The 13,219-nt window shown below is 40.5% G+C and overlaps 1 protein-coding gene across 2 annotated transcripts in view; it reads left to right on the top strand.

Moving 5' to 3' along the window:
- The first annotated feature begins 237 nt into the window (after positions 1 to 237).
- Positions 238 to 13,219, top strand: part of RBM6 (RNA binding motif protein 6) — a 92,710-nt gene continuing 79,728 nt past the window's right edge. Inside the window, exons 1-5 of one of the 2 annotated variants that reach the window (XM_060240075.1) lie at positions 238 to 390; positions 4,758 to 4,857; positions 9,536 to 10,838; positions 11,274 to 11,363; positions 13,148 to 13,217. In XM_060240075.1, the coding sequence (XP_060096058.1) occupies positions 4,814 to 4,857; positions 9,536 to 10,838; positions 11,274 to 11,363; positions 13,148 to 13,217 (1,507 nt within the window). In that variant the 5' untranslated portion in view covers positions 238 to 390; positions 4,758 to 4,813. Of the gene's footprint in view, positions 391 to 4,740; positions 4,858 to 9,535; positions 10,839 to 11,273; positions 11,364 to 13,147; positions 13,218 to 13,219 lie in introns of those variants that run through there. The other variant, XM_060240077.1, reaches the window with a different exon arrangement.

Genomic DNA, 13,219 nt, shown 5'->3' with positions numbered 1-13,219 from the left:
ATTCTTTAATGTATCAACACTAATCACTAGTCCTCATCATGTAGTTGTACAGGGTCAAATGAAGACGGCCTCACAGAGTCAAACTCAAACTATAAGGTCCGACATGCATAGCGATGCAACGAGGGAAGTTGGTTTGCGAGGCATCCTGGGAAATGTAGTTTAACTCCTGTTTGCTAGTGTGCAGGGGGTGAGCTACAGTTTTCTTAATTATTGCGTTTCGGCGCAAAGCATCATAAAAATCCACAGGAGTGACCATCTTGCGCTTGCGCACCGGGGTTGAGGGTCACATGGGTTAGCGTTACAGGAGTTTCCGGTTTCCTCTTCGTGGGTGGTGCGGCTTTCTTCAGGCCGGGCTGTGTTGCCGCCACCGCCGATAATTTTTTGTGTGCGGTAAGAATCTTTTCCTGCGCGAGGAGGGTTCCGCCCTCGACGCTGTGTTCCTGCTACCGCCCCATATCCCGTCTTCTGGGGTGGGGGAGGGAGTTCTTTATCCCTCCTGGGCGTTGCGACATTTGGGAAGCGCGCTCGGAACTGGGAGGCCACCGTGGGGGGGGGGCGGCGGCGGCGGGTGGAGTGGTCAATTGTAGGTATCTTGGCGGCCCACAGCGCTAGCACGATTTGGGCGTGGGGAAATTCGGTGCGCCTTTTTTTGTGGAAAGGAGGCCTGGAGACACGCACGCAGCCGGAGGGGAGGCGGAGCCGGGGCCTGTAGTGATGGTGGTGGAAGTCTGCTATTGCTGCTGAAGCTCCGTTAGTTGCGGGCTTGTGGGAAGTGAGTAAAAGGCCGTGATTCGCTTGTCTGGCTCGGGGTGCCTTAGAGCCTACTTATGCCTTATGCTTTGTGAGGCAGAGCCTACTCCATCGCGAAGCATATGCTTAGTTGATGTATATATACAGAAGTATGGGAGGTGGGGAAGAGTACAGAATAGAGCCAGGTAATGTTTTTTTTAATGTAGAAATATCGAGGAGCGTTTTTAATTAAGCGGTTTTTTATATCACTGAGGGCAATGGTAGTTGTTGGAGTGCTGCTGTTGATATACTGGAGCAGACAAGGTGTGTAGCAGGCATTTTAAGGCAGTTTCTTGCATCATTAAATTTCATCCATATGTATGTTATGGTGGAACAAGATAGTATTTAAAGTAACATTATAGTGAAATAATGCAAACTCCAGACAGTAGGAGTACATAATTATGCAAATATATTCATTCATTCATTTTATTTATTTATTTTGTTTATACTCCCTCCCCCCAGTGGAGACCTGAAGCAGCTTACATTGTTTGTTTTTTTTCTCATTCTCACAGCAACTCTGGTAGTAGGTTAGACTGAGAGTGTGACTGGCCTCTAAGTCAGCAAAACCCCATGGCAGAGTAGGGATTCGGACTGGGTCTCCCGGTTTCTAGGCTGAACCACTTCAGCACAGTGGCTGTAATCTGACTGAGTGTAGGCTGAACCACTTCAGCACAGTGGCTGTAATCTGACTGAGTGTAAAAGCCATTGTATCAGATGGTCTTAGAGCATAATGCGGAACTTATTTTTCATTCAGTTCTAACTACCCAGATTTTTTTTTAATTAATTGGGCAGCAAACTTTAAACATGCTTATTATTTTTAGTGCAAACATGTATGCAAATGTAGCCAGCAGACATAAGCTTAGAACTTTGTGTGAGAGAAGGGTGGTTTACATATTTTAAGGTGGTGCCTTTAAAATACATACATTTTTATTTATTAAAATACTTATACCATGCATTCCCTTTTGGTCCATTGTTGCTCGCAAGTGATAATTAAAACATGGCAGATTAAAACCAAGTTAAAGCTCCCAGATCCACCCACTAAAAGTTGCTTGCCATTTGTATACCCTCAAAAGCCCTGGCAAACAAGCAAGCCCTGCAGCACCTTCTAAAGATCTGCAGTGACTCTTCTCACATCTTTAGGGAGACTGTTGCACAGCGCAGGAGCCACAGTGGAGATGGCCCGGGCTCTAGTAGTCAATAGCACAGGGGTGGCCAAACTTGCCTAACATCAGAACCACATAGAATAAACACCAGATGTTTGAGAGCTTCAAGACATGAATGTCAGATTTTGAAGGAAGGAAGGCAAATAGATGGGGAGGGGGAGAGAGGTGGAAAGAAAGCAACTTTAAATGCCGCTGGCTTGGTTTGGAGAAGTGATTTAAAGAGGCAGATGCCTTCTCCAAACTAGCCAACGAGGGCTTTGAGAACCACACAACATGTGTGCGAGAGCCACATATGGCTCCTGAGTCACAGTTTGGCCGCCCCTGCAATAGCAAGTGGGCCACAGTAAGTAGGATGACTTCCCATAGGTGGCAGTAGTTGCCGTGAGAGCATCTGGGAGCTTTAAAGAAGTATGCAAAGAAGTATTTTAAAACAGTATGTGCTTTTGTTCTTCAAAATTATTGTTATGCAGCTGTACTTGACCTGTTGATTAAAGCTTGTATCATTGGTTGATTAACATTTCCTTAATTGGATAATAGTTCTTAAGACTTAGAAACAGTGGTTATGCAGTGGGGCTAGCTGTTGTTGCATTAAGTGTTTAGTTCAAAGAGCACAAAGGTGTTGCAAAGAACAGTACTTCTTCATAGGATTTATGTACATTGGCTTACCATGAGGGGGAGGTGGGGAGTATAGAACAGAAGGACTAGGGTGAAGTATCCGTATATTTTATGCAGTTGATGAGCAGGTGAATAGATGATAATCTATTTGTTGTATTTTCCTCATTCAGTTCACCTTATGTATTGGTTTGTCACTTCTTGTGCTTTTTTCCCCCAAGGCAGATATTTTACAATTTGGTTGCTTTTGGCTTCCCTTTGAGCTGTGTGTGAAATTGGATTGGAATTACTTGAGTGTGAATGTTGTGCACAAGTGTGAATGATTACCTCTGGCAGTGATTAAGTCACAAAGGTATAATCCGCAAATGGAGAATTTTTTGTTTTAGGGAGTTTTGGTGAAGTACAGCTCAGGAGCTTGTTGACCTGTAAGGTCATTTGCCATGATCTAATGTGGGTTGTCGGACAGAAAAAAATTATCCAGTAGTATTTCTTGATCCAGAAGATGATACAGGTGGTAAGGCTATTTGAGCCAAATCATTGATTTAGTTGTTCTAATGAAATATATAGCTTTGAATGCCTTGGGCTATTTGACTACTGGTGGCAACTGGGAAAATGTAGTCATAATAGGCAAAAAAAAGGTACTCCCCCCCCCCAACAGACTGGCCAGCTGCTGAACTTTAAAATTATACTTTTCAATTCAGATTATATTGTTATTTATTAGTTGCTGTATGGAATACCTTTTTTGATTGGAGCCTTTAGTCCCTGCGTGGAGAATGTGCAATCATTCTGCCATCAGATTTTAGGTGCTCCCAAATGTGTCCCCTACTCATCCATTTGTGCAGAGCTAGGTTTACACCTTCTAGAAACCAGAGTCTGGATTATGGCTTTTAAGTTCTGGTTAAAAATTCATTTCAGAATGGATTCAGGAAGTTTATTATACTACCTGATGAAAGACAGGCATAGCATTACTTGGCTCTCTACATTTACCCACAAACTACAAAAACGGTATTGAGGTAGACACTCTTTTCTTATGTGACGAATTATATATTTTAAGAACAATCCAACTAAGGCTTATGGATCACAAATTCCAAAAAGTGTTCCCCTCACATTCCCCTGTTTGCTCTGCAGCCGATCTAGGTATACCCCAAAGACATGGGAAGATACCCCATTATTTTTTTACTTTAGACTCCCCATTCCATCGTCGGACTTTTACTTTGGTGCATTAAAATGCCTTCCCATCAACAGTTCTCTATGGTAGGTTTAGACAGATACCTCTCCAAAATAAATTATACCCATGTGATTTAGGAGTCCTTGATTCTATATCCCATATTATTTTAGAATGTCCTCTCCTGGCCTCACAATGTAGACAATTTTTAGCTGAATATCTCCAACACAATGTATTTACTAAAAGGAAAATTCTATCCTACCTTTTAGAAGATGTTAATCCCCATATTACTACAGGTGTTGTGAACTTCTTAGTAGAAGCCTATACAATTAAATCTAGGCATACTACTGTATTTTAGTTGCTGGGTGTCTACTTTTGATTAGTATTATTGGCTGCTATTTTAATTGATTATATATTGTTCTTACTATAGTTCAGGCCTTTGTACCTACTTTTGATTGTGAATCATTATTGCTCTTATGCCAATAAAGGTCTGAACTATGTATTAAATATATAGACAGCCCTTCCCTGAAGGGCTCAGGGGTGGTATACTACAGGTGAAAATATACAATAAATGAATTGGAAATTGCAAATAAAACCAACACATTACCAGTGAAATTCAGCAGCATTAATCAGTGGCTTAAAAAGCAGTTCATTCCCTCCCCCAGGTGGATCAGGGGCCAGTCATGGAGGAGGCCGTAGTGAGAACCACAATGTGCGCTGTTGCAGTCCTCAGCCATAGGCCTGGTGGAACATTTCTGTTTTACATGCCCTGTGGAATTGAACTAGATCCTGCATGGTGTGGGTGTCACCAGGTAGAGAGTTCCACAAAGCCAGAGGCAAGGTCAAGAAGGCCTTAGCTCTGGTTGAGGACAGCTGGATATCTTTTGGGCCAGGGACCACCAATAAGCTTTGATCTTCTGAATGCAAGGCTCTTTGGGAGAAATACTAAAAAGTTGCACTTAAGTCTTTTGTTGGAAATGGATGGTTAAAATGAATGGTACATTAAAATATGATTTTGTTTCTCATAGATTCTGCAGGTTAACGACAAAAGAACTCAGTTTTCTGGTTGTGTAGAACAGACAAAATGTGGGGAAATTCTCGACCAGCTAACAGAGTGGGTCCCTTCCGGTAAGTATTTCCATAAGAAATGCATTGTTTTTAATAATACTTGGACTTCTGTGTTTTAGATTTACCTTATGCACAGTGGAACATCTCTGCTTTGTATACCTTACTAAATATAATAGTTGATAACAGACTGAACAGCCAAGCATCAGACCAAAAGTATGTGATAAATTCTCCTTTGTAGGTATCCTAATAAGCAATTTGAGCTAATAATATGCTTTTATGCTGTGTTAAAAATGTTCCTTACTTGATAGTGGTTTTGCTTTTCTGTGTGTCTCTGAAATTTCTGTGCTTGTGCATCTTTCTGCCCAGCCTGTTGGATTCCAGAATTAGTGTGGTCACTGACACTACCTTGAGAAGCTGGCTTTAGGGCTTCAAAAGGTGATTTCAGGTGACATAAGCTTGCTTCTTTCTGCCCCATATTTCAGAATCATACTCAGATGATGGTGCCTTTTTGGTTGCACCTGATGACTGAGCAGAATGGCAGGAAATGGCAGACTGAGCAGAATGGCATCCATTCATGTTTCCCACCAACAGAACATGTAATCAGTAAAGTATTTTCCCAGAATCCGAGGTTTTTTTTTTCACAGAGCCTTTTTTGGTGCATGGCGCAGAAAAGTGTGAGATGCAGAGGGAAGTAATGGCTATTAGTTTAGTGGAAATTCTTACAGGTGGTCAGGTATAACATCTGTTTGCAGAACGCCCCCTCCCCTTCATAATATTTACATGTTTAGTTCATCTCTGTATGATGGAGCATGTTATTTGACTGAAAACTAAAAAAAAAGTTGCCGTAGCAGTGGTAACGTTCAGACTTCTGCCAAATTTTGTAACTTTTCAAAATTTTAAAAGGTTGCTCAGACTTTTAAAGGTTTTTTTTTTTGAGGGCGGGTGAGGGGGAGCAATTACTGAAAATTGTTGTTAATGGTTTGAAGTCTCATTAGATCTGTTGTCTTCACCAGAGTTCATTTCTAATTTTTAGTAAGATTAAGTGGTATTGTTTTATATTGTGTTATTTTATGCATTAGTTCCATATTTGTTATGCAGGTGTTATTGCTTTGTTTTATTTTATAAATATGATAAATAGTTACTATTTCTGTGTTCAGAAGATATTATGCCTTTTACCAATGTTGTTCTGAAAATACCTTTTAAAGGAGATACATTGTAGACCTTAATGCTTTTAAAAACGGAAGTTATTTAATGATGAACATAAAGAGAAATTTACAGTGTTAATTTTAGCCCAGCAACTACCTCTTTGGAGGGGGTGTGGCTCAGTGGCAGAGCATCTGCTTGGCATACAAGAAGGTTCCTGGTTCAATCCCTTGCATCTCTAGTTAAAGAATATCAGTAGGCGCCTAAACTATCTTGGAGAAGTGCTGCCAGTCTCAGTAGACAATGTCAACTGTGATGAACTAAGGATCTGATTCAGTATAGAAGCAGCTCCATGTGAGTGTTTAACAGAAGTCCACAGGCACCAAAAAGTCCAACAGCAGCAATCTCAGTGTGAGCAGGTAGACAGGGTTGTAGAACACTCCAAACTTTGTTGAACAGCAAGCTATGAGATCCAGTGCATTGGGTTCCCAGCGCCCTCTATCTAGAATAGTTCTTTACCTTTGCAAACTGTTCGCAGGGTCCATGGGGGGACAGGTGGAGCTGTCCCTTGCACAACATGCATGGGAGCAGGGCAGCATCCCTGGATGATTGCCTAAGGCAGGATGCTCCACAATTTGGGCTGCACCTGATGACTGAGCAGAATGGCAGGAAATGTATTGGTGCTGTTCCCAGATCACCTTGTGGAATCACCACCTGCATAGTTGCTAAACAGAAACATGCAGTGATGGTGAGCAGCATAGATGCCAGAGTCTGTGGTTCTACCTCCATCAGAGGCTCCAGTTGCTAAGGGACTTCTCTGATATGTGTGCAGTAGCCATCCAGATGATGCTTACTGATCCTGTGAGTAAGTGCTCTGCAGTACAGCATCAGTTATTAATTGTCTTGGATCAATATCTAACAGAAAATTAGGAAAGATTTAAAGAAATTGGGTCTTTTCTTAAAATTATAGAGTTGGAAGGGACTTCCAGGGTCATCTAATCCAACCCCCTGCGAAATGCAGGAAATTCACAAATACTTCCTCCCCACACACACCCAGAGACACCTGCTCTATGCCCAGAAGATTGCCCCCCCCCCCCAAAAAAACCCCTCTAGGATCCCTGGCAAAATAGGGCCTGGAGAAAAATTGCTGCCTGACCCGAAGTGGCAAACAGCATTTCTTTGGGTGTGTAAGAAAGGTCCACGCGAACTAAGCATTGATACAGCCCTTCCTGCCCTCCTTCTCATGATCTGCCTAAGTTCTTGTTTGTCATATTTATGCTGTTTTGTTCTTGTGTCGGATGCCATTAAAAATTTCCAGAGTATGAAACTTCGGGAGGTTATTATTAAAATGATACAGAGCATGGTAATTGCATTAGTAAATGGGGAAAAATGGATCTTGTTTTTAATATTATAGCATTGTTTTAATTGTAAGCTGCTTCAAGCAGGACTCTGAAGAGGCAGCATAGAAATATCTTAAATAAGTATGGTTTCAGAAGGTAACCATAGTGGTTTGAAGTAGAAGGGATAGATTTGAATCCAGTAGCTCTTTAGAAACCAACAGCATTTTTTGGATATATCTGATGAAGCTCTCAAAAGCTTATATCCCCAAAATCTTGTTGGTCTAATGTGCTACTAGAATCTAAATAAAGACATTGAGATTTTTATGGCTCATTAAATCATTTAGTAAGTTAAAAAAATTACTCTAATTTTTCAGGAATTTACAGGTGTGTTTTGTCTGCTACATGATCATCATTAAGTAAAATGATTTAAAATTGCACTGAAGTCTGATTTACTTTGAGCAATCTTTTTGATACAGACAATGTTGGTAAGAGGCATAATGTTGATAACTTGCCCCAGTTAGTAGTTACTGCCAAGAGATGGAATTCACATCACTATTGGCAGTGTTTGGCATTGTACACAGGGGCTTTCCAGCTTTCTTCTCTTAACAATAGTTCCCCATGTTATGGTCTCCCAAGCCGCATTCCACGAGACCTGAAATGCCAACAACAGAAAGAAAAGTCACCCATGACCATTGTGTACATGTTTAAGCTTTTGGCTTATTCATACAGGTGTTTGTATCCTGGCCAATAAATAATTACATAGGAATGTAAAATGATGGTTATGCTTAATAACTATTAATCAGATTGCCTGATAGTTATGAATTCATGGATTCATACTAAGCATGCTAAAAATATGGGAAATCATCAAAAACAACTGTGCACCTATTTTCCAGGTTCAGCTACTTAACATTTTGGGTGTAAAATGAACTGTAGGGAATATAGAACGAATAACACGGGGTTGTTCTGATCAGAGCAAGGCTTCATTTAGACCAGCAGTCTTATTCCCATAGTGGCTAGCCATATGCTACTGGAAGCCACATGCAGGCTTGAGAGCACTTGCCATCTCCGGTAAGCTCTTGTTCCAAAGTTATATCTCCTCTGGACATGAAGGTGATGTTTACTCACCTGTGAATTGGCCACTCCCTTCTCTCTCTTTTTTTTTTAAAAAAAAGCTAGAGTGGCTGTTTAGATGTCCTCTTGCTGTGAATTTGGAATCATGTATTGCACAAAACCATTTCTTTTGTCTGTCTTAAACCAGAAAATTAATCAGGTTCTAGCACCAACAAAATAAGTCTTTGTTCCTTTCAAAATTGTATAAATATATCTTTCCCTTTTCCAAAAATGAAATAAGAAAAAAGTTTTACCTTTGCTTTGTAGGAAAAGCACTCTAGTTCCTTGGTAATGTTTGTTGCCTTTTCAAACACAATTTCTTGTTTCATGACTTTTTTTTTATTAATGGTATTTCAAATGCAGACATAATGTAGATCTGTGTAAGCTATTAAGATATTGGAACTATTATTTCCAATACTTTTTCAAACAGTTCCCAACACTGTACATTGTTTTCACTATGCAGCATGCTGAGTTGATAGATTCAATAAACTGTCCACTACGGCCTGGAGTCTTCACTAGATAGTAAAAGTCAGTATAGAATTCTTCATTAGTCTGAATATTTTAAAACACGCACATGGATGGGAGAGATGTAGATAAAGAATTAATGAAACCCAGATTGGGCAATATTATTTAATGATAGTGGGTAAGAAACTCTCTCATTCCACTCTCCTTGTCTTTGACAGCTGAAATTGGTGTAATATTTGTTTGCACCAACAATGCTGCCTGTATCTGTCTCTTTTTTTAAAAAATAATAATACAGGAATACGAATCTTTTATCTGGATTGATTGTAGGAGGAGGCAATTCAAATTCATTTCTTGAAGAAGCTTGATGGCATCCCAGTTAGGTATATTGTGGCACATGCCATGTATATGTAATGTGAGATTATGTAGATTGCTACCTTCACTAATGCATTAATATTTCAGGTTTTCCATATTGAGTTCTTCTGGGAATTATGGTGAAATGGGAATGCGCAAGTTTGCTTATTACGCCTGTCGTATACTACCACCTCTTAAACTACCAGACATCAATTTCTTCTGTGGATCTTACTGTTAAACAACTCAGTAAAAGTTTAGAGAAGAACATGCTGATGTGTAGATTGCAAACTCAAAAGACATTATGAATAATACTGTCTTTATTTCTACAGTGGGAGCCAAGAAGAAAGGTTTGCTCCCGGGTGGAACAGGGACTATTCTCCTCCCCTTGATAGTCTTGCTCAAGAAAGACACTCTGGCAACTTCTCTGGCAGAGAATCACTTCCTTATGATATCCAGGGACTCCCAGGCATCCTCAATCCTCAATTTGCCAACAGAGAGGAACCTGCTTTCAGCTATGGAGGTAGAGATGGACCTCATAGTGACTTCAGAGGTGGGGAGGGTCACTTACATGATTTTGGAGGCAGAGATTATCTATCTTCTGACTTCCAGAACAGAGATGATTCACACTTGGATTTCAGAGGTAGGGTGCCACTCCTTCCAGACTTTAGAGGCAGGGATATGTATCCAGGAGATTTCCAGGATAGGGAAGGGCAGTCTATGGAATATAGTGGAGAAGTTCCTCCCATGGATTATAGGAGTAGGGATGCATTCCATATGAATTACAGGGATAGAGAAACACACACTATGAACTACAGGGGCAGAGAAGATGCTCCATCAGATTTTCGTGGCAGGGGACCATTTGATTTAGATTTGAGAAACAGAGATGGATCTCACTCACACTTCAGGACTAGAGAGATGCCTGAGCAAGATTACAGGGGCAGAGAGCAGCCATATTCAGATTTTAGGAAAAGAGATATGCCTGATACAGACTTGAGGAGTATGGGTACAGCTGACCTAGACTTCAGAAACAGGGATGCATCCCATTCAAACTTTAGAAATAGGCCAAAATCTCAGGCCGATAGAGATTTTAGGGGCAGGGATGTGCCACCTACTGTGGATTTCACAGACAGAGATATGCCTCCTGTGGACCCTGATGGTGTAGACTACCAGCAGAGTCAACCTGCAGTACCCATAACAGAGAGAGAAGGCAAGATTGACGAGGCTGTACATGTTATTAGGGAAAGGTCTTCCTTTGCTCCAAAAGAGAAGTTTTCACATTCAGAGCCAAGAACTGGAGAAGAAGAATCACAAAAAAAGAATCCTGAGACTGAGTCTTCACAAGAGTTCCAAAGTAGCTGTGGTCCTCTTCTTCAGGACCAAGATAACCCACCTCAGGCCTTTGCTAGCAATCAGGAGTTTTCTGTGGGTGAACAGCAAACACCCGAAACTTCTGGTCTTGTACCAAAGGAAAAAGGTGACTTGGATTTCCTTGGAAGACAGGATACAGACTACAGGGGCATTGAATATCGGGATGTGGATCATCGGCTGCCAGGAAGTCAACTATTTGACTATGAACATGGCAAGGCTTTTGCAGAAGGAAAATCTAGCAAAGATTCTCAGCCAGATCTTCAGGTATGTGACTTGTTGGAAACCTTGTGCCTATAAGCATATATGCCAGATTGTTTGGAGAAGATGTATTGTTTTGTTTAGCCAATAGTTTTGTATCCTAGTTTTTGTATGTTAATTGCATTCCACCATTTGGTTTAGGTATTTCAAAGATGTTCTGTCATTCCTAGAATTAATCAGAAAGCTGCTTACTTCATTTCCCAGTTTTTTCAAACCATATAGCTCTGTTTTGCTTTATGAAAATAAAAGTCATTTGAATAGTTTACATGTGATTTTATGTTTGAACTTCTCTAGGAGTAAAGAACCGATAATCTAGAACATGGTCTTAAATCACATTGTAACATTTCTACTGAATTGAGAGATTGTTTATTGTGTTTGAATTACTGTCTTTATTCTGGTTCTCTGTCTGTATAAAATTTCTCTTAAACTTGTATCTTGAAGGACCAAGATTACAGGCCCTGTGTCAAAGACATGAAACCAACTAAGCTGATTCGACTAGGAGGAGTTCCTGAAACTGCCACAAAAGATGATGTAAGTGATTGGTAACCTGTTTCTGAAGTTCCTATTAACTAGTCTAGAAGCATTTTACATGATACTCTGTATTGACATTTCTTTCCAATTGAATACACTTCATATAGGTAAACTTTGTTTGTTAGTCATGTGCTAACAATCTAGTTTTAAGAATCTGTTGCAGAAAATCTGCCTTGCTGTGTCAGCAAGACATTGTGTTCTTTGACATTTTTAATAATCTTACTTGAAGTACTTTCTGATGTGTATGTAGACTGTTGTCCATATTTATGGCTTCTCTTTCAGAGACGTTAAGAGAAGTTGCATTCTGCATAGTATTTTATGCTAGAACTTGTTAGTGGTATTCACAGACGTTTTTACCTGATATGGCTAGGAGAACTGGCTAATAGTGTGTGTAGGATTCATCTTACTACTTGTAAAAATTCTGAAACTTAGAGGATTTTAGTGTTACAAAGCATTTTAATACATGTCTTGTAACTCTTGTCAGACTATTCAAGTATAGAAATAGTTGTTATTTATAGTCAACCTTTCTGGCTGAGACTCAAGATGGATTATGCAATGTAAGCCATTGCAGTCAATAATGAGTCTTTGGCATTTTGGGCACACATTAGTTTTAAACAGCTGCAGATGTAAATGTAGTGTATTTAAGGCAATTTACTTAAAGGGGGTGGGAATCCTAAATAGCTTGTATGTTTTTGGTTAAATATGGCACTTAGATCATGTGACTGAAAGTTACCTTATTGGTAAGTTACTTTTTTGGTATTTTTCTGGTAGTTATTTAGCCATGCCCAAATAGAAGCTGATGTTATTCAGCTTTTATTCAAGCATGGCTGGAAGGCTGACTTGACGAGTCAGGGGTTTAAAGTTTAAATGCTTTCTGAGTTAGCTTCTGCATGACCTATGCAACTACCATCAAATCCCCTGTACCACTTTCTCCTTGTGGTGGTACACTTCCTCTGGGTCAAACTCGTCTTCCTGGGGTGTACAGTTCCAATTTGAGTATCCAAAAGGTGCCCTTGGGCACCCTATCTAACATTAAGGGTTCCACTTCTCACCCACCCATCCTTTGCTGCCACACAAGGAAGCCCCCCTTTTTGCCTTCTCTCTTCAAAAGCACCATCCTGGGTGCTAGAGACGCTCTTTCACTGCTCGCACCTCCTGACCACCTTCCTCTACCTTCGCCAAGGGTTGGCCTGCCAACATGACCCCTGCAACCTTCATCAAATCCCTTTCCTCATTACCTCTCTGCCTCCTTCCCCTTGCAGTCTAGGGCCACCACTACCAAGCTGCCCTCCCCCTTCTGGCCACTCTCCAGCAACCGTACATCTAAGCCACCACCATCTTTTAGGTCTCCCATGGCGGCATGAGTTGGCAAGTCAACTTAGCAAGCATTTAAACTTTAAATCCCTTTTTCATTGTATCCTATGGGGATCGTCCCCATAGGGTATGATGGAACTGAATAAATTCGGGTTTCCTGAATAATTACTTGAATCCCAATACAAAACAGATATTGGTGTTCGGGAATACTGATTTTTTTCTGGCCCAATGGACCCAAATCTAGAAAAAAACCCGTTTTTTCCTCATACCCCTATCTGAAACCATCAGAAAGAACCCATGTTTTTCTTCTAGGTTTTTTATTTTCTTTTTTATTCATGCAACAGCAAGTCATATTAATTTTTGCATTGTGGTTAAAAAAGTCGGGTCTTCTACGGATTTTCATGTTGGGAGCATTGTTTTGTGTAATGTAGATTTTGATACTTACCCTGATATGGTTTGTTTTTCTGTAGATCCTCAGTGCTTTCCAAGCATGTGATGGGACACCAGTGAAGAACCTGCGCCTGAAAGATTATACTTCAGGT

Source organism: Heteronotia binoei, chromosome 5 (assembly GCF_032191835.1).
Source record: "Heteronotia binoei isolate CCM8104 ecotype False Entrance Well chromosome 5, APGP_CSIRO_Hbin_v1, whole genome shotgun sequence".
NCBI classification, from domain to species: Eukaryota; Metazoa; Chordata; class Lepidosauria; order Squamata; family Gekkonidae; genus Heteronotia; species Heteronotia binoei.
The sequence above is the reverse complement of the archived record's forward strand: the minus strand, read 5'-3'. Positions and strand labels throughout refer to the sequence as shown.